Here is a 26731-nt window from a genome sequence, read left to right on the forward strand (position 1 = left end):
CAGTTTTGATATAAAACCAGAGCTTTGAATAATTTGTTTTTCCACAAAATGAAATTGTTACCTTAAAATCCTTAAAATGGCATCTACTTCCAACTAAAATAAAATACATATTTTACAGTGTCCTTGTTAAGTCTACATGTACTTATGCATGTCAACTAAATATGTCACCTTTAAAAAGATTAAGGGTTTGGCCCTTACACCATTTCTTTTCATGGCATCCCCACCTACTACCCCATAACATCCATATGTGCTCCTTCCCACAGGACAGATTGACAGAAAGAGAGACAAAAAGGGGAACAGATGACATGTATGATTATTCAGACAATCTCAGACTGATAACATGAATGGTAACTACTCAACTCTAGCACTATGTCAGCAAAGTCACAAGTATAGCTTCATTATAAATAAACATTACTTTGATATTATATGTGTAGAATGGTTTATTAAAATATTATGTTATATGTTAGATTATCAAATGTTTACTCACAAGTGTATTAAGTTATTCTGGTCTTCTGGCAATTAGCAGCACAAAAAGCCCGTCAGGTTTTGTCATTAGATGTCAAAGCTAGTGCACATGTCTTGAAACTCATATAGCAAAAATAATGTTAAAGTGCCCTTAACCACTTTAAGCTTGTTTCATTATAATAATTAAATAATTAATTTCCAAATGTACTTAAAGAAAAAAGAGAATGTTGGATAAAAGGGAAAAATATTAATAGGAATTAAAATAAAAAATACACTAAAAAATAACATAACAAGGGCAGGAAAAAGATATTATGTTTAAGTTTAAGTGTCACTGCTACATACCGTTTACCACATTGTAAACGGAGACCCACCCCCATCACTCAACCTAAACTGGTCCCGATATGCATGCCCATATCTCAGCCAAAATCAGACCAGCACTTATGGTCCGTAATCGGGCCGAATGTGGCTAAATGTGCCGTTTCTCAGTGCAACTCGGGCCAGATCCGCACATCCAAAACCTAGCCAAATCTGGCAACCATTACTGGGCCAGAGCTGGCTCACTTTCGGTGAGCCGCTGCCAGAACACAGCCGAGTGAGCCGACACTCAGCTGCAATTGGCCCGATTGTGCTGCCTGCCTGGGGAGTCTTTACAGATTCGAAAGATTGATTACTCTTATCTGTGCGACCAAAAATGATGGAGTATTTTAAGAGCAAGTGTCTATCTGTCATGCAGAGCGCACACCGCACAGACACTTCAATAGCGCAAATTTCTCTAGATTAACATTAGATTGAGCGGCCATGTAAAGTTGCTAATACTTACATATTTCAGATAATAAGCCATATTTGAGATCGATGAATGATATTGGCGGGCGTTTGGATGTCCTGCCCGATGTAGCTACTACAGACCAGCCCTTAACGATCTGTGTGACTTCGCCAATGTGGATTTTTATTTTAATTTTTTTTTCCTGCGACTAAGAGACTAATAAAATTTAGGTCGACCAAGCCTCTTCTGGTCGACTAACGGTTAGTAGAGGTCTGCATTAACATTAATTAAACATTAACCCGAAAGTATTTCGGGACCCTTCGAGTTCGGGTTAATGTTTAATGAATAGCTTCGGGTTCGGGTTTATAGCGAAACTAAAACTATATGCAGTAGGCTACGCTGCTTTCATAGACCCACGCACACACATTAGTGCACACCACAACGATAACACAGCACGGAAACTTTTATTAGTAAAATAGCTTCGACAGGCTACTGACTCGCAACTTTATATTTCTCTGCAATGAGGGGATAAAATTGCTGTTTTTGAAGTAACTAAGCCTCATTGCTTGTAGAGAGAGGCGCGCAGACGCAGGTTCACACACGCAACTTTAATCCCTCTCTCTCTCTCTCTCTCTCTCGCTAATTCAAATAAATAGTACAGGGATATCCTGGGCGAAAACCTTCTCCAGAGTGCTCAGGACCTCGGACTGGGCCGAAGGTTTACCTTCCAAGAAGACAATGACCCTAAGCACACAGCTAAAATAACGAAGGAGTGGCTTCACAACGACTCTGTGACTGTTCTTGAATGGCCCGGCCAGAGCCCTGACTTAAACCCAATTGAGCATCTCTGGAGAGACCTAAAAATGGCTGTCCACCAACGTTTACCATCCAACCTGATAGAACTGGAGAGGATCTGCAAGGAGGAATGGCAGAGGATCGCCAAATCCAGGTGTGAAAAACTTGTTGCATCAAAAAGACTCATGGCTGTATTAGATCAAATGGGTGCTTCTACTAAATACTGAGCATTTTTCAGTTTTTCTTTTTTAATAAATCTGCAAAGATGTCAACAATTCTGTGTTTTTCTGTCAATATGGGGTGCTGTGTGTACATTAATGAGGAAAAAAAATTTACTTAAATGATTTTAGCAAATGGCTGCAATATAACAAAGAGTGAAAAATTTAAGGGGGTCTGAATACTTTCCGTACCCACTGTATATATATATATACATATTGTCTGATTAGTTATCCTGTTCACCTGTTGCCTCCTTAATTAACTCATCAGTTCCTTTGTTTGCTCCATGTATTTAAACCCTATAGTTCTCCCTTTGTCTCTGTCTTTTCTCGTTGATTATCGTCTTTTTGCAAATCACGCCCAATTATTAGGGTTGGGTACCGAAACCCGGTACCAATATGGCACCAGTACCTATGTAACCGGTATGTACTAGAACCGAATCAGAACGCAGATTTCGGCACCTCATTTCGGTGGCATGCCTGAGCGATCGATTTAAATATTTGTCCTCTGGTTCTCCGAAACGGATGTAAGAAGCATCTTCACCGGCACCGCACGTGAAAAATAATTTCCCGACTGAGAAAATGCACGTGAACTCTAGTGGGAAAGCTCTAATAATACAAATCCAACACATCTTTGTAATAACGAGAGTGTCCATGTTGTTTTCACATTCCGACTTAAAAGCACAACTCGGGAAATGAGAGCATCTTTATATGTTCTGTTTACTCAGTTAACTTACAGCTATAATAGGATGTCTTTGTCCATAAGGGATTTCCTGAGTTTGGCTACTTCTATGACTGGATATGTGGATTTTCTGTGCGAGGGCGCCCTCTGGCGTCCAGTATGAATGAAACCGACATCATGTGTTTATAGTGCTAATGGCCAATTCATCATTTTTGGGGGAATTTTTATTTATTCATTTTTTTTAATAAGTATCGGTTCAGGCACCGTTTAGGCACCGGAACCGTTTTAAAAGTATCGATTTGGCACCGGTATCGAAAAAACCCAAACGATACCCAACCCTACCAATGATTGGCTAACAGTTTCTCTTATTAAAATAACAGATGGACACTGCTGTGATGTACTCTGAAAACAACATGGGTCATTCGGGTTAAAAACGCGCAAATACTCAGTATACAATGCAATAGTTGTAAAAGGACGTTTACTTACACTTATGTGTTGCGTCATTACTGCTGGATCCAAAATAGTCAGACTAAGCACTGCATCATCTTTTACTTTCAGTCTCTCTGAAAAGCCTGCATCATACTTTCTTGTTTAAAAATGAATCCGTAGCAAAGTAAAGCAAACAAACAAACAGTGTTTCACTGACGCGATCTGGAGATGTTTACACCGGACGCAAGCGGCGCAACGCGACTATAGACAACAGAACCCATTATAATCGGCGATTCTGTCTAAACTGGATGCGGCACGGATTGACACAACAAATCCCCGACAGTAAACTGATGTCCAGTTCTATTTCTGAAATACAAGCATTCGCGCCGCTTCTGACCTGAAAGAGAAATTGATTCGCAACAGCGCTCGTGTCCGATCTAAATATGTTAGGATCACAAGGATCGCAATTCAAAGACTATTTTTCTTAACTTGCACTACACAGTGTCTTGTAATCTTGTAATGTCATCTGTATGGTTATGTTGATTTAGTAATCCTGTGTTTGCATCTCTCTAGTATTTCCTCTACTACTTCTACAAGCGTGTATCAGTGGGCGGGGCTAAACAGGTAGTGATGTAGAAGTAGGCGTTGATCTTCTCCTGCCGATACGGCCTTTCGCTGCACTATTACGTCATAAAGTGGCACATTCCAAAACGAGTCATTTTCTGAGCTCGGTTTGCATTCCTTGATATTACTGTAGGTCGTTATTACTGTATGTCATTTCTATCATAACACACTTGTCAAATATTAAATATTTAGCTACTTACATTGTACATCTCACTTTTGGCTGTTAAAACTGAAGTGGTTAAAACTGAAATTCTGTCTTTGTAAACAGTAATGGTAATTCCCCGCCTTCTTTGATTTGATTGGCCATCTCAGTCGTTTTGACACTGACGAGTGCTGTTAGACCAATGAATGGCTCAGATAAGAGGGTTGGTTATCTTGGCATTGTACAATATTGTTGCAGCTCCAAAGTAAAGTTATTATTGGGCAGTTATTTCATAACTTTCATTATCACTACACCTCGGGGGGAACGAGGTCTGGACCACGGGGACCTCAGTGGTGGGTACGGCTATGCTCGCTCACAAGTCAAAGTTGTGAAATACTGTCCATTGTGAAAATTGTGTCCATTGTATTGTGAAAGAACTGTACATTCAGATATGAAATATTTAACACAGAGTCATACTTCACGTGACAGTCAATAGTGAATAAAATACATCTTGAATATCATTAAGAGTTGAAAAGTATCATTGAAAGTAATTAGTTACATTACAATATTACTGTCTCTGAATTGTAACACTGACTCACCCAAAGGCCTTGCTGAGATTCTGCTGTGGCTGAACGAGCCTTTACCTTCACACAGACACAAGACCACACATGAGATCTCCGCTGTTTCTCATAGTCAGCAGTGAGATTCAGTGGATTCTCCTGATTCTCACATTACTGTTAGAAAAAGGAGTTTCACGTAGAGTTGCATGATTTGGGGAAAAAATATTTGTTTTTAAGATATTTAATCAAGATTAAAAATATATAATAATACATTTATATAAAAACTAATACTGTAATATTTCACTGTAAAATAAAAATAAATAATTCAAGTGAGATTTCAGAAAAATTATAATAATTATTATTATATTTTATATCTGTAAAATAACATTTTCATTTTCTTAATTTTCCAATATTAGACAATCAAGCTTGTATTTTGATGGAAAACTGCAGGGCGTCCCTAAACTCCTCTTTTGCTGATAAGTGCTTCTCATTACAATTTTATGAAGATGGTTGCTGCATGTTTGGTTTCCAAATTCATGTTAAAGCGACTCAAGCTTTAAGAGTTTGTGTGGATCATTTACTGTGAGGTGTTGAAAACACTGGATGATGAGCTACTCATGTGTAGAAAACAGTGCCGTGCTTCACTCTGAAACATGCAGTGCGTATTTTTGATTAATTAAATCACAGCCTTTGCGATTTGATATCACACTAAGTCATATTACAAATATCCATTTTATTTTGATGAACCATGCATAGTTTTACATGTGTCTCCTCTGACCTAAAACTGCTTGTTGATCACTCAATGAAACATAACTGAGAATGTGAGCCCCAGCATCTCGTAATATTTAGGAAACAGTACCGCAGCTCAAAATAAGGGCCGTTTGATACAGTTACCTTCATCCATGAAATTTAACAGGGTGACACGTAAGGGATCGGATGTCATACGCCGGTGGCATTAGAGGACGTGCCATCATGATATTTCTGTGTCCATCACCCCATCTCACCCCAGCGCCGCTCCCTCTATATTAAGAAACACGCTGGACGCTTAACTCGACCACAGATCTCCAGTCACTGTGAGTTTGTGTTCCTGGCATTACCAGGGTCATGGGTTCGGTTCCCAGATGAAGCATGAACTGAGGAAAAACTTAATGGCCAAATGCAATCATATATGCAGTGTGCTGGAATTTGAAGGACTGCCGAGATTGTAGTTTTGGGCTCTGTACGTTCCTCAGACGCTTCTGATTGGCAGGCCTGTTGCCAGGGAGCGCTGTGTCTCAACGTGGACTGAATGTGTTGTGTCTGTGCACTTAGACATGCTCGACTTTAGAGCGACTGCAGTGCTTGAATATTTATAAAGCAGATAGTTCACATGAAGAGGGTTGGCGAGTACGAGCAGATATAGATCTAAACGTGTTTCTGCTGGACTGACTTGCGCTCTGCAGGTTCTTTAACGCTTTACAAAATGTTTTATTCTGACAGAACTCCTTTTCCTCTGAGTCTGAGGAGTTTTATGCCTGCAGCAGTGCTTTGTGGCCCAGTTCTGACTCGCAGACGGACACGTGCTGATAAATCAATGAGGATCGCCTCAGGTTTATGGAGTTCACGTCTGTACGTTCCTTATCAAAGATGTGCAAAGTCTATATTTAGTGTGCGCGCTCAGGCCTGACTTGACACTATTCCTTCACGTACATGCGTGTGTGGCACTGCATTGCAGCGCTGTGCATTAGCTGGCAGCGTGATGTGAACGCCCATCCTCACATGCTGCATCCGCCGCTCACGTGTGACAGCAGTGCTTCATGGCTCACGTGGACATGTGTGATGGCTGTCTGTCATATATCTCAGAACTTCTGATGTAGAGCTTCGTCACAATCACAGGGTACAGGGAAATCTTCATTTCTAGTGTAGTTCATTTACACACAGAAGAGACAAGCTGCCTGGAAATTAGTGGTAGAACAATATTTGGCCATTTTGAATAATTTTCTGTGTTTTTTAATGCATATATTGTGTAATATAAGTGTTCATTTAAATTCAAAACAAACTGTAATGTACACTACCGTTGAAAATTTTGGGATAATTAAGATTTATTCATGTTTTTCTCTGTTAATATTTTATGCTCACCAAGGCTGCATTTATTTGACCAAAAATAGTGAAATATTATTACAATTTAATAAAAAATAGCTGTTTTCTATGTGAATGTAAAATGTAATTTATTGCTGTAAATGTTCGGCATCATTACTCCAGTCTTCAGTGTCACATGATCCTTCAGAAATCATTCTAATATGCTGATTTGCTACTCAAGAAACATTTCTGATTATTATCAATGTTGAAAACAGTTGTGCTGACAAATGTTTTTGTGGGAACCACAATACACTATCATTCAGACTAAAGACATTAATACTTTTATTCAGTGAAGACATTCAATTGATCACAAGTGTCAGTAAAACATTTATAACATCACAACAGATTTCTATTTAAAAAAAAAAATGCTGTTCTTTTGAACTTTCTATTCATCAAAGAATCTTGAAAAATAAATTATAACAGTTTCCACAAAAAATATTAAGCAGCAAAAACTGTTTTCAACACTGATTTTAATAGGAACCATTATTAATAATTGAATGAAAATAATAATTGATAATAACTAAGCAGCAAATCAGCATATTAGAATGATTTCTGAAGGATCATGTGACACTGAAGACTGGAGTAATGATGCTGAAAATTCAGCTTTGCATCACTGCATTAAAGGAGTGGTTCATTGCGATTTCACTTTTTTAACGTTAGTTAGTGTGTAATGTTGCTGTTTGAGCATAAACAATATCTGCAAAGTTACGAAGCTGAAAGTTCAATGGAAACGGAGATGTCGTCTTTTAAAATTCTGGCAGTTTAATGCCTACAAAAAATGGCTGGTAGGGACTACAACGAGTTACTTCCCGGGTTCGTGACATCACAAACCCAGATAAACCCCGCCCTCGGGAAAAGGCAGCAAAGGGGGCGAGGCCATGCTGCGCTGCTTTAGAGAAGAGGAAGAGAAAACTAGAGGTGCACGTAAAAATCTATTCATATATGAATCGCGATTCTGTCTTCTAACGATTCTAATGGATTCACAAGATTCAAAATCAAAGTTCTAAAGCAGCGGTTCTTAATACTGTTCCTCGCATCGCCCTGCTCTGCATCTGTCTCTCTCTCTCATTCAGCTCAGCTCCAACAATGAACTGTTACAATTATACACTTATTTTCACATAGCTATGAGAAGCGTTATACATGGACGCGCGTGCAGTTGCCGTACTGTATTAAAGCTTTAATCAGGATAAAACAAACTATTAAAAGCTAACATAAGCAAACATTTATAACATCACAACAGATTTCTATTTAAAAAAAAAAATGCTGTTCTTTTGAACTTTCTATTCATCAAAGAATCTTGAAAAATAAATTATAACAGTTTCCACAAAAAATATTAAGCAGCAAAAACTGTTTTCAACACTGATTTTAATAGGAACCATTATTAATAATTGAACAACAATAATAATTGATAATAACTAAGCAGCAAATCAGCATATTAGAATGATTTCTGAAGCGACGCCTTTGTTTACAATACAACCGGAACACATGCCGCCGAGGTGAGGGGCGGGACGTGTAGACGCGCACTAGAGGCGGTTTAGCCAATCACAACACACTGGGCCAGCTAATTACACCAAATACACAAAATAATGATCTTTAAAAAAGCATCATATGACCCCTTTAATTATCCAAATGTGACCTCAGTTCAACTTTTTACTCAAATTGTAATGCGGATAATATAATTTGTTAGAAAAGCATTTAAAAGATGCTTGAAACACCCAATAGTGATAGTGACCCAGTCAGCGACTAATAGAAAATCCCAGCACTCCGTCTTCTTCATGTCACTTCGGATAAACAGCATCTGTAGTGCTCCTGTGGCTCAGTGGTAGAGCATTGCGTTAGCAGTGCAAAAGGTTGTGGGTTCGATTCCCAGGGAGCACACATACTGGTAAAACATATATAGCCTGAATGCACTGTAAGTCGCTTTGGATTAATTAATAAATTAATTAATAAAATTATCTGCTAAATTGTGTTTCGGGATTTTTTGTTTTCCGTTTGCTTTTGTAGTGTAGCTCACATCTGTGGAAATCAATGCAAATGTTTGAAGCAAGACTGACTTGTGCTTTCTATGTCATCCTCTGGTGAGAAGCGCCTGTAGTTTTTCTGTGTTTCGATTTGCATTCTCTGGCATGAAATGTCATCTTTGACTGCATCTGGTCACGTAGTATTAATCGACGTTCAGTGAGCAATCTCACGAAAGCACATGCAGTTTGAGTGGAATAACAAAAACTAACTTTTGCATACAGAAAATGAAGCCCATAATTATACTAATTATATTTTTTATATATTGTAAAGTAATTGCCGTGAAAACAATGTTGCAATGCAAAATCCCTCATATGCTTTAAAAAAAAAACTGAAGCTGGGTGAGAAAGTTGATGTCACCTCAAACTCAGCAGAAATATTAAATTCATTCAGACTGCAGACGTAGAGCTTGTCAGTGTTGGATGTCCTTGTGTTTTTATGTTTGTCTTGAGTTCATGTGTCTGCCAGCCTGGAATGATAACTTCCTGCGGCTCAGACAGAGAGATTTTTCTCCTTTCACCAAAGCAGATGGCACTTTTCAGTATCTGTTCCAAAGACAAATACCTGCAGAACAAAACCACTGCGCTTTAACAGTGTCAGATAAATGGACGTGAGACACAAAAGTGCACACAATATTAAGAATCTGTTGTGATATTTGGATATTTTTGACTGGCTTTGTTTTGCACTATGAAGGCTGATTGGTAAAGTGGGTAGACAGTGTTATTTTAATATCATTAAGATACTATTATACTTTTTGAAATACTTGTAATTCGTTTTTATTTATTTTTAGTTACAATTTTAGTAATTTTGTTGTGTCTGTATTGTTTTGGTCACGCTATATATTAAGGACCAATTCTTTAATTCTCCAATAAGACTAATTCATCTGAAGTAACAAATGTTGTTTATGGTTTTAATTTTAGTAAACTATAGTAACATTGGTAGATGGAACACTGTTTTATCAGTAGGATGCGGATGTGAGTTATTGCAGCTGATTCATATTCATATTGTGATGCTCTTATAATGACAATGCAAGCTCATAAATCACCCAGCAAACAACACAAAAACCATCCTCATGGACTTTTCAGGACAGTGTGATTTGCCTACAGTGAAATCAGTGCAGTGTGTGTGCGTGTGTGTGTGTGTGTGTGTGTGTAATAGTGTTGTGCTGCAGTTGCTTTTCTTTGCTGCTTCTGTTCTCAAACGACTTTGATGTGTCTCTCACCCCTCCCTCACCGTCTCTCTCTCTCTCTCTATGTTACTGTAGCTGGTCTCTGTGTGTGTGACGTTATAGACGCAGCATTGATTACTTTCATCACACATACACTCATGCTGCACTTGTTGAGTCCTGATGAGAGGCGGATGCTCATGAAAGCTTTGTCTCCTGAAGGCTCTGAATGATGAAATCAGATTGATACATTCTATATACTGTATTAACCTTTTACATATAGGCCTATGTTATGAAATCAGTAGGGTTAGGTAATGGGCCTTATGTAAGCTATGACATTGAACAGATGTGTGCATATACGTGACTACTTGTGTAAGCTCGTACAAGAACATACATGGTACAAGAACATATGTGGCAAAGTCTGAACATGTTGAATAGGGCCGCACGATTAATCGAAATTAAATCGCAAAGGCAATAAATCGTGATTAGGCAGAAGCTGCGATTGTCACGCGTATCTTTCAGTGAAGCACAGTTCTGTGATCAGTAGTAAATCTCCATCCGAAGGCCAGAGGGCACTCTCGCACTGAAAATCCAAATATCGCTGCAGCTGAATAAACAGAAGATTTATCGCAAACGATTTCGTCGATTTCATAATCCTACGATTATATCGTCTGCGATTATGAACGTGATTTTGCATAGCTTGTCAGAGAACTACGGCTCTGTGTAGTAAATGCTGCTCCACCTGAAAGCAGGTGATGGAGATTTACTACTAATCACAGAACCGGCTTTACTGACAAAATGTGCATGACAATCACGATTAATCGCGTTCGATTAATCGTGCAGCCCTAATGTTGAAGATGTCCTTCTTATCAGGTGACATGATGTTTTTCCAGTAACTTGCGAGCACATGATTGGTGAAGACCAGAGGGGATACAGTTATCTTAGAAAGTTTATACATTAGGGTATAAATGCTGTTAGCAGGAACCTCTCCTTATCTCCTTTGCACTCAGAAGGTGAAACTCTTGTCTGTAAACTAGATAATTTCTGCAGAAATTAAAAGCAAGACAAACTCTTTGACTGGTTTTTCATTGTCAGTTTCACATTTATTGTTCAATTTCAAAATAATCCACGATAAATGACATGGGTATTACAACGTAAACATTGTTTTTGAGGTTTACACTTCCTGTGTCCTCATAAAACAAACGTTAAAAAAACATACTAAACTGTGTTTTTTTCACATTTGAAATATGCCAGTAGTTTAGTGTGTGAGGGTTACGCTTAGGGGTAGAATTAGGGACAAGAAAATAGGAGATAAAAGGGGAAAGGGGATAGAAAATACAGTTTGTACAGTATAAAAACCCCGTAAACCACAAATACAAGTTTGAGTGTTGTGTGTGTGTGTGTGTGTGTGTGTACCTGGTATTTATCACGTTAAACGGTCTGAGCTCAAATGTGTTCATTGGCTGTTTTTGAGTTTGATTTACGAGCTTCTTTACTGCTGTTTCACTGATTAGGGTTTTCATTGGCTGATGCCGATATCCCATGTTCAAAGCAAAGCCAATTTAGTAGGACGTTTATTTTGACATTGTTCGTTGACATCCAGTTATTTTGACATCCAGTTTGCTGTCTTTTTTGTTAATTAATTTTTCTTTCAGTTTTAGTTATTTTAGTACATCCAGTTAAAGTAAATGAAAATGAGAAATCTAGCTTTGGCAACTAGCTGAAATAAATACTTTTTTAAATATTTTATTTTATTTCATGGTTTTAGTTAACAATAACACCCTGGTCATGATAGCTTTATATTGGATCTGTTCAGATGTGCGAGTTGTTCTCCATCTGCTATCTCTTGCCGTCTGTATTATATTATGTCTTTATTTTTATTGTTCCTGTTTTGATGTTGATTTTAGTTAAAGTTTTATTAAAGTTATTGTTTTTGTCATTTTTATTAGTATTTTTTTTTAATATGGCTCAAATACGAGGCATCCCATTTTGGTGTCCACATGAAATAAAATTTACAAAAGTGGTTTTATATACACAGAAAGCATATTAAATGCAGTAGAATGTCTACTTTAATGTTTCAAATAACTTTTGTTAAAGTAAAATGTCAAAAACAGATATATTTATGTAAAAATGAAACAACACACTTATTCTGCCCTGTAAAATATATAAAAGAAAAAGTGATCATACTAAATTTGATTATATTTTAAATGATTAAAAACTTCTTGCTGACAAATGGGCAGTGGTGGAAAGAGTACTGAAAAAATATACGTAAAAGTACCATTACATTCCAAAAAATGTAGTGTGAGTAGAATAAAAAGTACTTGTCCAAAAAACTACTCGAGTAAGAGTAAAAGAGTAGCTTATTTAAAAGTACTCATGAGTATTGAGTAGTGAGCTGCAGAATTGTACATGCTGTAATTCATGTTATCTTTTGTTGTTTGTCAGAAAGAATGAAGAATACCTATCATCCAGCAGTTTTAATTTTGACTGCCAACTTTTTAAAATACATCAAAACAACACTGAAAAATTATTATGATGAAAAGTGATGAAAAGATGAAAAAGTTATTCTCAGCACACTCGTCACCGTTTAAATCATGTTTGAAAAAATAGATTTAAAATCAGGTGTAAGGCCACTGAGCCAGAGCATAATATTGTTGCACATAAAATATTAATGTTTAGAACAATTCAAAGAATACAAAACCATTAGAAACTCATACCAGAGTTCAGCATCACACACCATGTGAGAGATTAAAAATAATCAATTTCTCGCCAAAACGGTGCCAGTTTTAGCGTTTTGTGATAAAGAAATGAGAATCATAAACATGATAAGTTATGTTGCAATTTAAACGTAAAAAGCACATTGTTCTAGAAAGAGGGCATCATCCCCTAGCTTTTATACAGCTACATTTACTCAAATTGTTATGCTGATAATACAATTTGTAAGGAAAAAATTGCAATAAATAGGGAAGTATTTCTGGGTAAACATTTTCAAAAGAAAACACACACACACATTCTTGCATATGTGGTTTACAGGGACTCTCCATATGGTTTTTATACTGTACAAACTGTATGTTCTATCGCCCTACACCAAAACTACTGGCAAATTTTTTTATTTCACAAAACACCATTTAGTTTGGTTTTTAAGCCTTTTGGTTTATGGGGACACAGGAAGTGAACCATGTTTACGTTGTAGTACCCATGTCATTATACACATTTGTTTCCTCATATAAACCATATGTTAAAGCCATCATAATTTTGTCTTTAATTGTCGTTTTGAATTGAATAGAATATGTAAACCATATATACCAGAGCACACACACACACAAACGCACGTCTATTTGCGGGGCTGCGGCGGTCTCGGTGAATAAGCTGCTTTTTCACATCGCACTCAAACTCATCAGGAAGTCAACAAGCTGATGACTTCCCCTGCAAACTCACGCCAAAGTTCAGGCCCTGTAGATAGGCTAGCCTACATACAGATCATGTAGTAAGCAGAAATCCAAAAATCACTTTAACATATGTGACCCTGGACCACAAAACCAGTCATAAGGGTCATTTTTTTGAAATGGAGATTTATACACCATCTCAAAGCTGAATAAATAAGCTTTCCATTGATGTAGGGTTTGTTAGGATAGGACAATATTTGGCCAACGACTTAAGACTGCTTTTGTGCTCCAGGGTCACATATTAGAGGAAGATGCTGATAACTCAAATGAATTGATGCTTGAAGAATGCGCTTCCAGCAGCCATGATTAAAGGAGTAGTTCACTTCCAGAATGAAAATTCTATCATTTACTCACTCTCTACTTGTTCCAAACCTGTATGAGTTTCTTACTTCTGTTGAACACAAAAGAAGATATTTTGAAAAATGTTAGTATCCGAACAGTTGATGGAGACCATTGGCTTCCATAGTAGGAAAAAAAATACTGTGGAAGTCAATGGTGCCCATCAAATGTTCATTAATAAATGTTTTTTTTTTTTTTTTATGGTTTACGTTTTAGTTAACCCTGGTCATAATAACTCCATGACATATGTGTTCATGCTAGGGGTGTAACGATACACGTATTCGTATTGAACCGTTCGGTACGAGGCTTTCGGTTCGGTACGCATTACAAACCGAACGATTAGTTGGACTATTACATTTGGAAAATAAAAGAGCTTAAAGTGTGTGAAATATAATGTTCTCAGTGCCACTGCGCTCAACAAGGCAGCCCAAACGACGTAAATGGCAATGTGCTGTCTGCCCCGTGGCGTTCTTTTAAAACAGGTCTATTAGCCTAAATAGAATGAATTATAGGCCTGTAATTAAAATATAAACACTGCAGTCATCAATAAAAATCAATTAAATAAAAAGCTTTAGCCTATTTCAAGCACCGACTTTCAAAAACAACCTGTTTAACACGAAATACGTTTCTTCTCTTTTTTTTTCATTATAAACGGGCTACAATAGAAATATTAAGGGAATAAATTAAGCTCCGTCATTACTCCTTCATTCCGTTTTTACTTTCACTTTCTGCATAGTGAATTGACTGAGATCAAGACGTTCACCGGCATAACTCTTGCACAAAGTTTGCACGTTGCTTAGGCCTATGTGATATCCATTGGCTCGCCTTCATGGTTTAAAACAGAAATATTTCCAACATTGCGACAATTACCCAAGCAATTACCCCCCTCCCCGTATCGAAAACGTACCTAACCGTGACACCACTGTGTCGTATTGAACCGAACCGTGAATTTTGTGAACCGTTACACCCCTAGTTCATGCATGCATATCATTCTCTATCTGCTCTCTATCTTTTGTCTGCATGTGACATTTTCTCTCAATTTGGCCGATTCTCACTTTCATTGTGTCTCGTCTCTGTCCAGATGACCATCTCTCTGGCTCTGTCTACGGTGTGAATGCGGGCCGCCATGTCCCAGATGCTCCACATGGAGATCCCTAACTTCGGCAGCATGGTGCTGGGCTCCCTGAATGAGCAGCGGCTGCAGGGCCAGTACTGCGACGTCTCCATCGTGGTGAAGGGCCAGGCGTTCAAGGCCCACCGCGCCGTGCTGGCCGCCAGCAGCCTGTACTTCCGCGACCTGTTCAGCGGCAGCAGCAAAGCACAGTTCGAGCTGCCGTCCTCCGTCACGCCGGCCTGTTTCCAGCAGATCCTCAGTTTCTGCTACACGGGGAAGCTGACCATGGCCGCCAGCGAGCAGCTGGTCGTGATGTACACCGCCGGGTACCTGCAGATCCAGCACATCGTGGAGCGTGGCATGGACCTCATGTTCAAAGCCAACTCGCCGCACTGCGACTCAGCCACGGCCTCCATGGATGAGCCCAACTCGGGCCCACAGAGTCCCAGCACCCACCCGCTGGTGCCGGCCCGCAGGATCAAGCTGGAGGAGCCGCTGGTGAAACGAGCCGGCGGGGGCGACGGGACACGTTCTGGACGGGGCGTGCCGCTGTTCTCTTGGGGCGCGTTTCCGTCTGGGGCGCCAGCGTATCTCGGAGAGCGTTCCAGTCCTGGAACGTCCAGCCTCCCGACCACCGACAGCCCCACATCGTACCAGAACGAAGACGAGGAGTTTGAGGAAGAGCCGTTCGACGCAGACGAGACCTACAGCCAGATGTGCGGCCGCTCGGCCAACCCTTATGGAGGTACAGCAGCCTCTGCTTCTGACCAACTCACTTCTGATGATTTGAATGACAGGCTAATGATAGCTGAACATATGAGGTTATGTTTGTTTAGAGATGAACTGCTCGACATGTGGCAAATGGTTTGAAAACGATAGCGTGCCAGTTATGAAACTGGCCAACACGTGGGAAAGTTTAATGTTTCATGAATTCTGCCTTTTGATAACCTGCACCATTCTTAGAGTTTTAATTACAGTAGTATATATGTAATCCTGATAAAATGTACACTGTCTGATAATGTTTTGGGCAGAATATGTGTTGGTCTTATATTCAGAAGAATTTATTTTAATGTGATATATTTATAGTATAGTATATATATGTAATATAATATATGGAGTATACAGGGCTCAACACTAAGGATTTTTTTTATACTGGCCCAGTCGGGCCAGTGGTTCAAATTTTGATTTGCCCTGCCAACATTTTCACTGGCCCTGCCACAAAAAATGAAATAGTTGTTATCTTTGTTTTTGACTCATGTTATCTTGTATTCCAATAAATAAGCTTATATGACATCAAAATTTTAAATATCAGTTAAAGGGGTCATATGATGCGATTTCAAGTTTTCCTTTCTCTTTGGAGTGTTACAAGCTGTTCGTGAATCGATAAGATCCCTAAAGTTGCAAAGACTAAAGTCTCAAACGCAAAGAGATATTCTTTATCTTTTTTTTTTACTTAAAAGTTAAGACTCGTCCACGCCCTCCTAAAACGCCTCGTTTAAACACTCCCCCACATGTCTACGTCACTGTGTGGGAAGATTTGCATAACACTGCCCAAATGTTCACGCAAAGAAAGAAGGCGTAACTTTATTGTTGCTGCCAATGCCGCCGCCACGTTGTGAAGGCGCTGTGTGTTTCGTTGCGAAAGCGAAACTACTTTGGTTTACGTGGCGTGATGCAACGCAATTGGTTTTGTCTCGTCGCACCGGGACACGGCATCACCGTATGGTAAGGGCCGTAACATTTCCGTCACACGCTTGAGGTATTCGGCCAATCACAACGCACTGGATAGCTGGCCAATCAGAGCACACCTCGCTTTTCAGAACGATGAGCTTTGTAAAAATCGACGCGTTTCAGAAAGGCGGGGCAATAATGTACAGTATGTGGAAAATAATGTGTTTTTTGAACCTTAAACCGCATAAACACATTTCATTATATAATACACAAAATAATGTTCTTTTTAGTAACATCATATGACCCCTTTAAATATTACAATTCTCAATTCCAATTTCGATACCATAGTAAAAACTTTTAGCCTAACAAATATAAAGGTCAGACATTATTAAAGACAAGTGAACAGTAAATATGAACAAATTACAAGCAATAGCACAAATAAATAAACAGAACATAGATACAAATTAAACTTCTTTTTGGGTGGTGGGGATTAACATTAAGGACACTGACAGCAGTTGGTAAATTAGGCGCATTCACTTTAAGAAACTATGCTTGGATCCAATATAATGATACACACCGATTTCTTTCTCAACTGTTTAAGTTCACTTAAAGACATAATTGTTTTCGAGGATACTTGCCTGAGAACACACTGAATGGAGTTTTTATTCACGTTTTTTTGCACTTGAATGCTTTAGAATCTCTTGAATGTTCAAATCGGCAAGGTTTATATGTCCATTAAAGCAAGACGTGAAAGAGAACTCAATTTGGTGTTTGCGCGTTGTCTGTGTGCACACAGAACACAGCATGTGAGTACAAAATGTGGTTGTCTTGCACGTCTTCTTGCGTTTGTATGCATTAAAAATCGCTTGAATGTTTAAATTGGCAAGGCATAAAAACACATGCAAATGACAAACTTTCATGACGACCCAGCAGTGGCCCGATCAAATCCATCAGCTGTCCCGAGCGTCTTTCATGCTGGCCCCGGGCCATCGGGCAGTCCTTTTTGTCGAGCCTTGAGTATAGTATAGTACAGTATAGTATAGTATATATGATAATATATATAGTAAAATAATTTTTGTCTGTTTTCTTCTATGTACTGTTCAAAAGTTTGGGGTCAGTATATTTTTTTTAATGGAAATTAATACTTTCAAAATTAATTTTGAAATTAATATCATTCATTAAGGATGCATTAAATCAATCAGAAGTGACAGTAAAGACATTTATGTTACACAAGGTTTCAAATTTCAAAAGAATGCTGTTCTTTTGAACTTTCTATTCATCAGAGAATCCTGAAAATTTAAATATATCACGGTTTCCCATTATATTCAGCAGCACAACTGTTTTCAACATTGATAATAATCGGCAAATCAGCATATTAGAATGATTTCTGAAGGATCAGATGACACTAAATACTGGAGTAATGATGCTGAAAATTCAGCTTTGATCACAGCGATAAATTACATTTTAACGTATATTCACATAGAAAACAGCTATTTTGAACCGTAATAATATTCAGCATTACAATATATTATCAATATGTATTACTGTAATTTCTTTCAAAAACTTGATTTTACTGACCCCAAACTTTTTGAATGGTAGTGAATGTAATAAGTAACCATTTACATGCAACACACCACTCTACTTTTAGCAATGGAATAAAGGATATATTATATATACACTGGGATCATTTCAAATCATTCACTACTAAACCAGAAGCTGCTTCCGCTGCTGTTAAATAGGTTACAGGCTCATTACTTTGGGTCAGCGTGTGAAGTTGTCTAGAGTAGAGGACAGTCCGTTAAGATGAGCCAGAGCCAAAAGTAAAACTAATGCACCTAATTATATTTCAGGATGTCTGCTGCAGTGAGTTGTAATGGCCGTTTCATCCCTGAGCTTACAATTCATTATAACGACTGTCAGAATTGTTAGTGAGCTGTCAAAAATGCTGTTGTGAGACATAAAACAGGCAGCAAAGAAACGTGCGAGAACAGAAGTGTGAACATTGGGCGGTTCATGATATCAGAGACACGTGCTGAAGATAACCTGATGTATTATTACAGTGTGGAGATACAGGCTTTCTTCAGAATGCACTCACTCTAAAGCATAGTTGTCAGGACCTAGTGCTAATAAATCACATATCATAATTAAAATTTAATAATAACCCATTTTACTTTCAAATTTACCAATCCTGATACATTTCAAATGGAAAAAAAAGATCAGGGCAAAAATTACTAATAGTGGCCCGAATTAGTAAATGTTACTTCAAAGACAGTTTTCTCATACTTTGTATGGAACCTTGTTTCCGCCATTGGGAAAAAAAACATAAATTTTTTTATCTCACAATTCTGACTTTTTTCTCGCAATTCTGAGTTAATATCTTATATCTCAATTCTGAGAAAAATAAGAGCTGTGTGATTAAAAAGTCACAATTCGTTTTTTTTTTTTACTCCATGCCGTGTAAAAAAAAAAAAACTAATTGTGAGATTAAAACTCAAAATTGCAAGGAAATTACCGCTTCTCAGAAATATCAATTTATGTTTCTCAATTCAGATTTGTGAGATAAAAAGTCACAATTACCTTTGTATTATTTTTAATTTTTTTATGTTGTGGTGGAAATAAGCTTCCATAATTTGCGCCAACCAAGATCAATAATTTTCAGAAAAAAATATTTTCCCAAAACAAAGTTGAGCTATTAAGCTTTGAAGCCAATATAAATCTAAAAAAGAGGTCAAGAAAAAAATGATGATGTCACTCATTTAAATATGAAATTATGAAATACCAAATCATAAATTCAGGACTTTTCTCCCAGAAAGTACAGGCTACTTTTGAGATAAAAAGAACATATTTAAAGCTAAATTTAGGTATAATTCTTTGTATTAACCATGCAAATTTGCTGCATCTGTCTAATGATATTCCAATGGAAAAACACCAACTTTCTGTGGTAGCAGTTGTTATGCTAATGTAAGTTGGGTTTGCTGTTTATTACATCAGTAGTATATGGAGACACACATGAGCATTTCATGAGAAAGAGCCTGAGGTTAACGAGTCAGAGTTTGAAGAAAGTGAGCTGAAAGGTCAAATTCAGAGTGAAATGCTGCCTGTTATGAACATTCCTCCATGTTGATCTATTGTCTGCTGTGTGTTATCGGTTAGAACGAGAAGAGTTCGTGTCTTGATTTGTCCCGTGTGTTTGGTAACTATTCAGATCTGTCCTGACTGTAGAAGCAGCCGTACAGGAGCTTGTGTCTCTCAGCGGTGACACTCACTGCAGCTCTCGTCCGGCGCTCCGGTGTCACAGATTGTGAAATGCATTCAGTCTGTAATCAGTCACCGCTCCAGAGGGTCACATTGTGGGTTATTTGAGAGCTCGCACATCTTTTGTGTGTGTGTGTGTGTGTGTGTGATTAGCGAGTGTCAGTTTAAGGACTGAAGAACAAATGGGAAGCAGAACTTTTCTATTAGTTGTGCCAGTGCAGAGCTTTATTGAGTTGTGACGAGCAGGCACTTCCCCTGAATAGAGTCACTGTAAAAATGTCTACCTAATTCTACTTAACTTACATTTTTAAGTATCAAATAGGCTGTACAAGTTATACAGCTAATTTTTTTTAAATCTTGTGTCGTTGAATTCCAAAAACTTAAGGCAAGACTCTACCAGGTGAATAGGGTAAAGAAAATAAATACAAATAAATAAATAATAGATATCAGTATTACTGATGTACTGATATTTTGGTTGCACTTTATTTTACAGTACGTGTACTTACAGTGTACCTACATAAGAAAGTTTTGGTAATATAAGGTAACTACATGGGGTAGGTTCAGGGTTAGTACCCAGTTATTACCTAGTTATTGTAATTATTATAATAAGTACATAGTACACTCTAAAAAATGCTGGGTTGTTTCAACCCAACTTTGGGTCAAATATGGACTAACCCAACTTTTAGGTTAAAAATGTTATGTAAAAATTTAACCCAACAGTTGGTTTAGTCCATATTTGACCCAAAGTTGGGTTGAAACAACCCAGCATTTTTTAGAGTGTATGTACATGGGGAACAGGACTGTAAAATAAAGTGCTACCGATATTTTTGTATTGGTTTTCTGAAATGTTATGCGTAAATATGCTAATTATTGGCATTATCTAATTAAATGCAGACTAATTTGCATACATTTCCAGAATTTAAATCTTAACATTGGATAAAGCCAGGTTGAAAATTGTTGACATATTGCAGGTTTCTTCCAGAGAGGATTTTGAATTTCTAGAAAATCAGGAAATACTGTCAACAGGCAGAAAACAAATAAATTTTCACCATGTTTTTAGGGAAAAAACAATAGTTTTAAATCAGAGTGAATGATATATGAACAAACCCCTCAGTAAAAGCCTTCAGAATATAGATATAGAAATATTTGGTGTATGTAAGTGCTGCTGAAGTGGAGAAACAAACTTTTGAATTGATATGGATTGGAAATGAAATCAATAGTCGCAAGTAGATAAAGTGCAATAAAATAAACACTTAAAAGTGTATTTTAGATGTGTTCGTTCCACTAGTTTGAAACAACACTTTATGAAATGCCAAATCGCCCAAAATCTCAAAATTGACTGATGCATGAAAATCAGTTTTTGCCTGTAGTGTCTCGCCTTGGTTTGGTTAAATGATTTTGATGAGTTAAAGTAAACAGGTTATATTGAGTATATATAGTATTTTCTACAGTGTGCAGAACAGGGCCTGAAACTCTTAAAGGGTTAGTTCACCCAAAAATGAAAATTCTGTCATTAATTACTCACCCTCGTGTTGTTCCAAACCCGTAAGACCTTCGTTCATCTTCAGAACACAATTTAAGATATTTTTGATGAAATCTGAGGGCTCTCTGACCCTCCCATAGACAGCGAGGTAACTACCACGTTCAAGGTCAAGAAAAGTACTAACGACTTTATTCCACATTTTCGTCTCTACTGCGTCACTTGTGGACGCGCGTTCACGACAGTACCATATACGTGAGCATGTGGCGGCGCTCAGATTTCATCAAAAATATCTTAATTTGTGTTCCGAAGATGAACGAAGGTCTTACGGGTTTGGAACAACACGAGGGTGAGTAATTAATGACAGAATTTTTGGGTGAACTAACTCTTTAAAAGTGATTTTAGAAGCATCTGTTTAGATGGACTCAAACAGTGTCGAGTTCTCAAAGGATCGATTTCACAGCATGACTTCGTGTCGTGATTTGAGGCCGTATCAGAGGTTCTGAATGTTTTCGTCACTCCGTTTCTTCCAGTGGCAGAGAAGCCGGAGATGGCGGTCATGCCAGTGTCGCTGGAGAACCGCTCGTGTGTGCTGATCCGCAGGGATCTGGTGGCTCTGCCCGCTAGTCTCATCAGTCAGATCGGCTACCGATGCCATCCCAAACTCTACACGGAGGGAGACCCCGGAGAGAAACTGGAACTGGTGGCAGGTTGGTGAAATCACTCAGTCAGCCCTGTCAAAGTTAGCAGAGAATAACAAAAGCATTACAGGAACATTCAGATTAGGAATTGAAAGATTATGTGTATCTTTAGTCAGATGTGTTTACATTGTAAATTGATTTATGTAGTAATAAAAAGAGAAATCCAAAATCCCCTCTGGAGATGTCAACAAAATCGAACAAGAATTTGGCTTTATCCAACATTCAGATTCACTGAATGCTTATTTAATTAGATCATGCCTAATTTGCATATTTAAACATAACATTTCAGAAAACTTGTAATACAAAACAACTGTCCTAATGTACTGTGAATAATCAGCTGGAGGAAAACATGGTGAGATCATTAGTTAATAGTTATTAGTTTAAACCTATTGCCCTGTGCTGATGTTCTCCAGTGCCGTTGGTTGTTGTCGTATGTCTCTGTGTTGTGTGTTGTTCAGGCACAGGTGTGTTCATGACCAGAGGTCAGCTGATGAACTGTCATCTGTGTGCTGGTGTCAAACACAAGGTGCTGCTGCGCAGGCTCCTCGCCACCTTCTTTGACAGGTGTGTGTCATCACTTTGTTAATCCAGAGCCACTTTAAGGCAAGCCTACAAGATTAGCAAAACTGTGTAATGTTGCAGTACGCAGGGATGGACACCAAAGGCCGGTTTATGAATGGATGTCAATGGAGGAGAGGCTTCACGACGCTGAATAAATACGCTGCTTTTGTGGGAAAACAGCTTATCGTTTAATGAATCGACAGCCTATTGGCTAATGTTTGGACTGAGCTATTTTTAGAGTTCACACTGAAAAAAGTGCTGTTTTATAATAGAAGCCAGTAGTGCTGGGCGGTATACCGGTTCATACCGAATACCGGTGTTTATTTTTGTTATGATATGAATTTTTAAAATACCGCAATACCGGTATATGTCACTTAAACAACGTTCGGAACGCGTCGAAGGGGTCTGTTTTCACTGTTGCACTGTGGTGAGCGCACAGCTGTATGTGTTACTAAGCGTGAAAGTTCTGAAACTGAAGCTGTAGAACTAATAGAACGTGATGACACAGAAGAACTCATCCACAATATCCACATTGACCGCCACAAATATCCACCGCCCCTGCCATCAGCTCCCGCGTCTCACACACACACACGAGCGCGATTTTAGCACTAGATTTTGCAACTTTCAGACCCTTTTAGCGGCTTTTTTTCCATAGAATATTCATACTGACAAACCTAGCGACTTTTTTGGATAAACCTTAGCTATGGTTCAGTTGGAAGATTTCGCCAGTGCTGTCCCGCGAACGCGAGGTCTGACTTTCCCGCAGAACTGTCACCTCTCTCGGTGTCTGTTCTGTGCAGTGAGCGGCAGAGAAGCAGTGCATTCAGTTGGCCGCACCGCAGCCAGCTCGTCAATAAATGAGTACAAAACAGTGTTTCCTAGCACCTGTCGCTTACTGATTGTTTGGAATTATAAATATGAGTGTAGTTCGTCTGTTAATATCACATGCAGTTTTTTGTTTGTTGCTTTTTTTTTAGTTTGTTACTCAGACGCAGGCAGTGCGCTGCATGAGACAAAAAAGTAATATAGCCAAAACAACCGCATAGCCGCTCTTTAGTGTAAGATGCATGTTGATTTTATCAGACGATGCCGCGGTTATAAATGAGAGTGACTCCTGGTTAACATGTATTAAAAGGGGTCGTGTTTAGTCACTATTTAGTGTGGTATTTTTTGACAATATTCACTCATCATGACAGTAAAATAGGGCATTCTAAGTCAATATACTGCAGTATTTCCTCTCTCAATCAGTAGAAAATATGGTTAACACCCGGTCATGCATGAAAAAAAAAAATACCGTCATGTACCGTGAAACCGGTATAATTTTGAAAAATACCGTTATATAAATTTTTGGTCATACCGCCCAGCACTAGAAGCCAGAGACAATTTTGCGAAGTTTATGGCACTTCTCATTTATTTCTATGGCATCCACAAACAGTGATTGACTGTCGCACAAAGAAATTCAGTGACATTAAAGCTGTAATGTGAAGGCACACGTGATCCAAGTTGAATGTTAAGCATTCTCTTACACTTTTAGCACCATAAACAGTATGAAGAATGTGCTGCAGCAGTAACGACAGACTTTTTTATTTAATGACTATTTAAAGATTTCATAGTTTGTTCAGTAAACGAAACACTTTTATGTTGTATCTTTTCCCCATGCTGTACCAAAAAGCGTATCAAACCATGATTTAAGAAATGATTTGCATAGGGAACCATCATTTTGTGTACCGTTACACCCGTACAGTTATGTGCAGTGCAGTTATTGAGATATTGAGTGTTTTGGTCTCATAGCTTTGCTCTCAACTGCACCTTCTGCTGGCTGCTTTTTGAATCTGCAGGAACACTCTAGCAAACAGCTGTGGGACAGGGATCCGATCATCAACCAGTGACCCCAGCCGAAAACCACTGGACAGTCGAGTCCTGAACGCTGTCAAATGTACGTTATGCTCTATGTGTCATCAGTGATGTTCAAATCAACATTCATTACACCGCCCTGCATCGTATCTGCTGAATGAAATCCAATACTTGTTTCTTAAATCATTTTGGGTTCTGATTCCAAAAATAAGGTCTGTTTTGCTCAAGCATGTCATGCTTTTTTACAAAATATTATGCTTTGCTTTCGACAACCATTAGTATGGTGAAGAAGTCTTGTATTTTGCCTTAATCAGCAGAAAAAACACCACAAACACATGATTCCTGTCTGAATCTGAGCAGATTGTTGATGCTCTCAGCCCATTTTCACATGCATGACATTATTTGATGCCTGAACCTGATTTCAAGGTCAGAATTATGGAAAGTGACAGAAGAAAATAAAAACATGAGCAGATGTTTTCTGCTTTTACTGCATCTAAACAGCCACAGAAAATTACAGATTTTGTGAAAAAGCTTCTTTATTTCTAAATTTGTATCTATGTAAGTTTCTTTGACATTAAATGCAGTATTTTAACATATTTTCCTACTCGTTTGAATATTGTAAGTTACATGAATACTAATGTCAAAAAAGTAATGTTAAAACTTTTTACATTTGACTGCTTTCATTATTTTGATATGCCATTAAAGCAGATATACACACACACACACACACACACACATATATATACAGTCGTGGTCAGAATTATTGGCACCCTTGGTAAATATGATCAAAGAAGGCTGTGAAAATAAATCTGCATTGTTAATCATTTTGATCTTTTATTTTAAAAAATCACATAAATCTAACCTTTCAATGGAGAATAAGAATTTAAAATGGGGGGAAATATCATTATGACATAAATGTTTTTCTCTAATACACATTGGACACAATTAACGGCACCCTTTTATTCAATGCTTTTTGAAACCTCCCATTTGGCATAATAACAGCTCTGAGTTTTCTCCTATAATGCCTGATGAGGTTAGAGAGCACCTGACAAGAGACCAGAGACAATTCCTTCATCCAGAATCACTCCAGACCCTTCAGATTCCCAGCTCCATGATGGTGCTCCTCCTCTTCAGTTCACCACACTCATTTTCTATAGGGTGCAGGTCAGGGAACTGGAATGGCCATAGCAGAAGCTTGGTTTTGTTTTTTTGTTGTTGTTTTTTAAGGTTTGTTTTTGGATTATTGTACGGTTGGAAGATCCAAACATGGCCCATTATAAGATTTCTAACAGAGTCAGTCACTTTTTGATGATTTATCTGTTGGTATTTGATAGAATCAAAGATGCCATGTATCTAAACAAGATGTCCAGGACCTCCAGCAGAAATATAGGCCCACAACATTAAAAATACAGCAGTATATTTCATTGTACACATGGGGCACTTTTTATCCCTGTGTGCACCTTTGTTTTTTCTCATTGTGATGGATGAGTAAGGGCATTTGGCCTTTGTTTTCCCTCCTATTTATATTCCTGTGAAACAGGAAGCCATGGCTGGATAATTTCATGTTCATAATCACCCTGGTATGCTCAAAATTGTAAATATGAATGGGAATATACTTCACAGATATTTTACTCATAAGAATTTCTAAGGGTACCAATAATTGTGTCCAACGTGTATTTGAGAAAATATTTATTTCATAATGACATTTTCCCCCATTTTCAATTGTTTTAGTTCAATGAAAGGTTAGATATTTGTGAATTTTTTTAAAATAAAAGATCAAAAGGATTAACAGTGCAGATTTATTTTCACAGCTTTCTTTGATCATATTTACCAAGGGTGCCAATAATTCTGACCACGACTGTATATATACAATTTGAAATATCTTTTTTCTTATTTTGTGGAAAGACTGTACATGATGTAAAGGTTTTGTTGATATTGAACTCTGCATCATCAAATTAGGTAATATATGCAACTTCTTTTTTGCAACTTCGCAAAAACATTTTCAGTATGCAGTATAATCAAGCAGTGTCTGAATTCAACATTATCAATTAAAGGGGTCATATGATGCGATTTCAATTTTTCCTTTCTCTTTGGAGTGTTACAAGCTCTTGGTGCATAAAGAAGATCTGTAAAGTTGCAAAGACTAAAGTCTCAAATCCAAAGAGATATTCTTTATAAAAGTTAAGAGTCAACCACGCCTACCTAAAACGGCTCGTTCTAACACACCCCACATACCTACGTCACTATCTGGGAAGAGTTGCATAACGCCGCCCAAATAGTGACGTAGGTATGTGGGGGCGTGTTAGAACGAGCCGTTTTAGGTAGGTGTGGCT

General features: G+C 38.0%; 1 protein-coding gene and 1 long non-coding RNA gene across 2 annotated transcripts in view; one reads left to right on the top strand and one right to left on the bottom strand.

Moving 5' to 3' along the window:
- Positions 1–26731, top strand: part of LOC107745624 (nucleus accumbens-associated protein 2-like) — a 61455-nt gene that overhangs the window by 29941 nt on the left and 4783 nt on the right. The window contains exons 2-5 of the mRNA XM_016559543.1: positions 14844–15621; positions 21816–21992; positions 22442–22547; positions 24383–24480. Coding sequence (XP_016415029.1) covers positions 14877–15621; positions 21816–21992; positions 22442–22547; positions 24383–24480 — 1126 coding nt within the window. The 5' untranslated portion in view covers positions 14844–14876. The remainder of the gene's footprint in view (positions 1–14843; positions 15622–21815; positions 21993–22441; positions 22548–24382; positions 24481–26731) is intronic.
- LOC107745625 (uncharacterized) lies at positions 10501–24007 on the bottom strand. Its single transcript, XR_001640615.1, has 3 exons — positions 23996–24007; positions 18126–18131; positions 10501–10578 (listed from the first exon to the last, which is right to left on the bottom strand). It is a non-coding gene; the product is annotated as an uncharacterized LOC107745625 (long non-coding RNA).

Source organism: Sinocyclocheilus rhinocerous, unplaced genomic scaffold (assembly GCF_001515625.1).
Source record: "Sinocyclocheilus rhinocerous isolate Xijiao unplaced genomic scaffold, SAMN03320098_v1.1 scaffold1489, whole genome shotgun sequence".
Lineage (NCBI taxonomy): Eukaryota > Metazoa > Chordata > Actinopteri > Cypriniformes > Cyprinidae > Sinocyclocheilus > Sinocyclocheilus rhinocerous.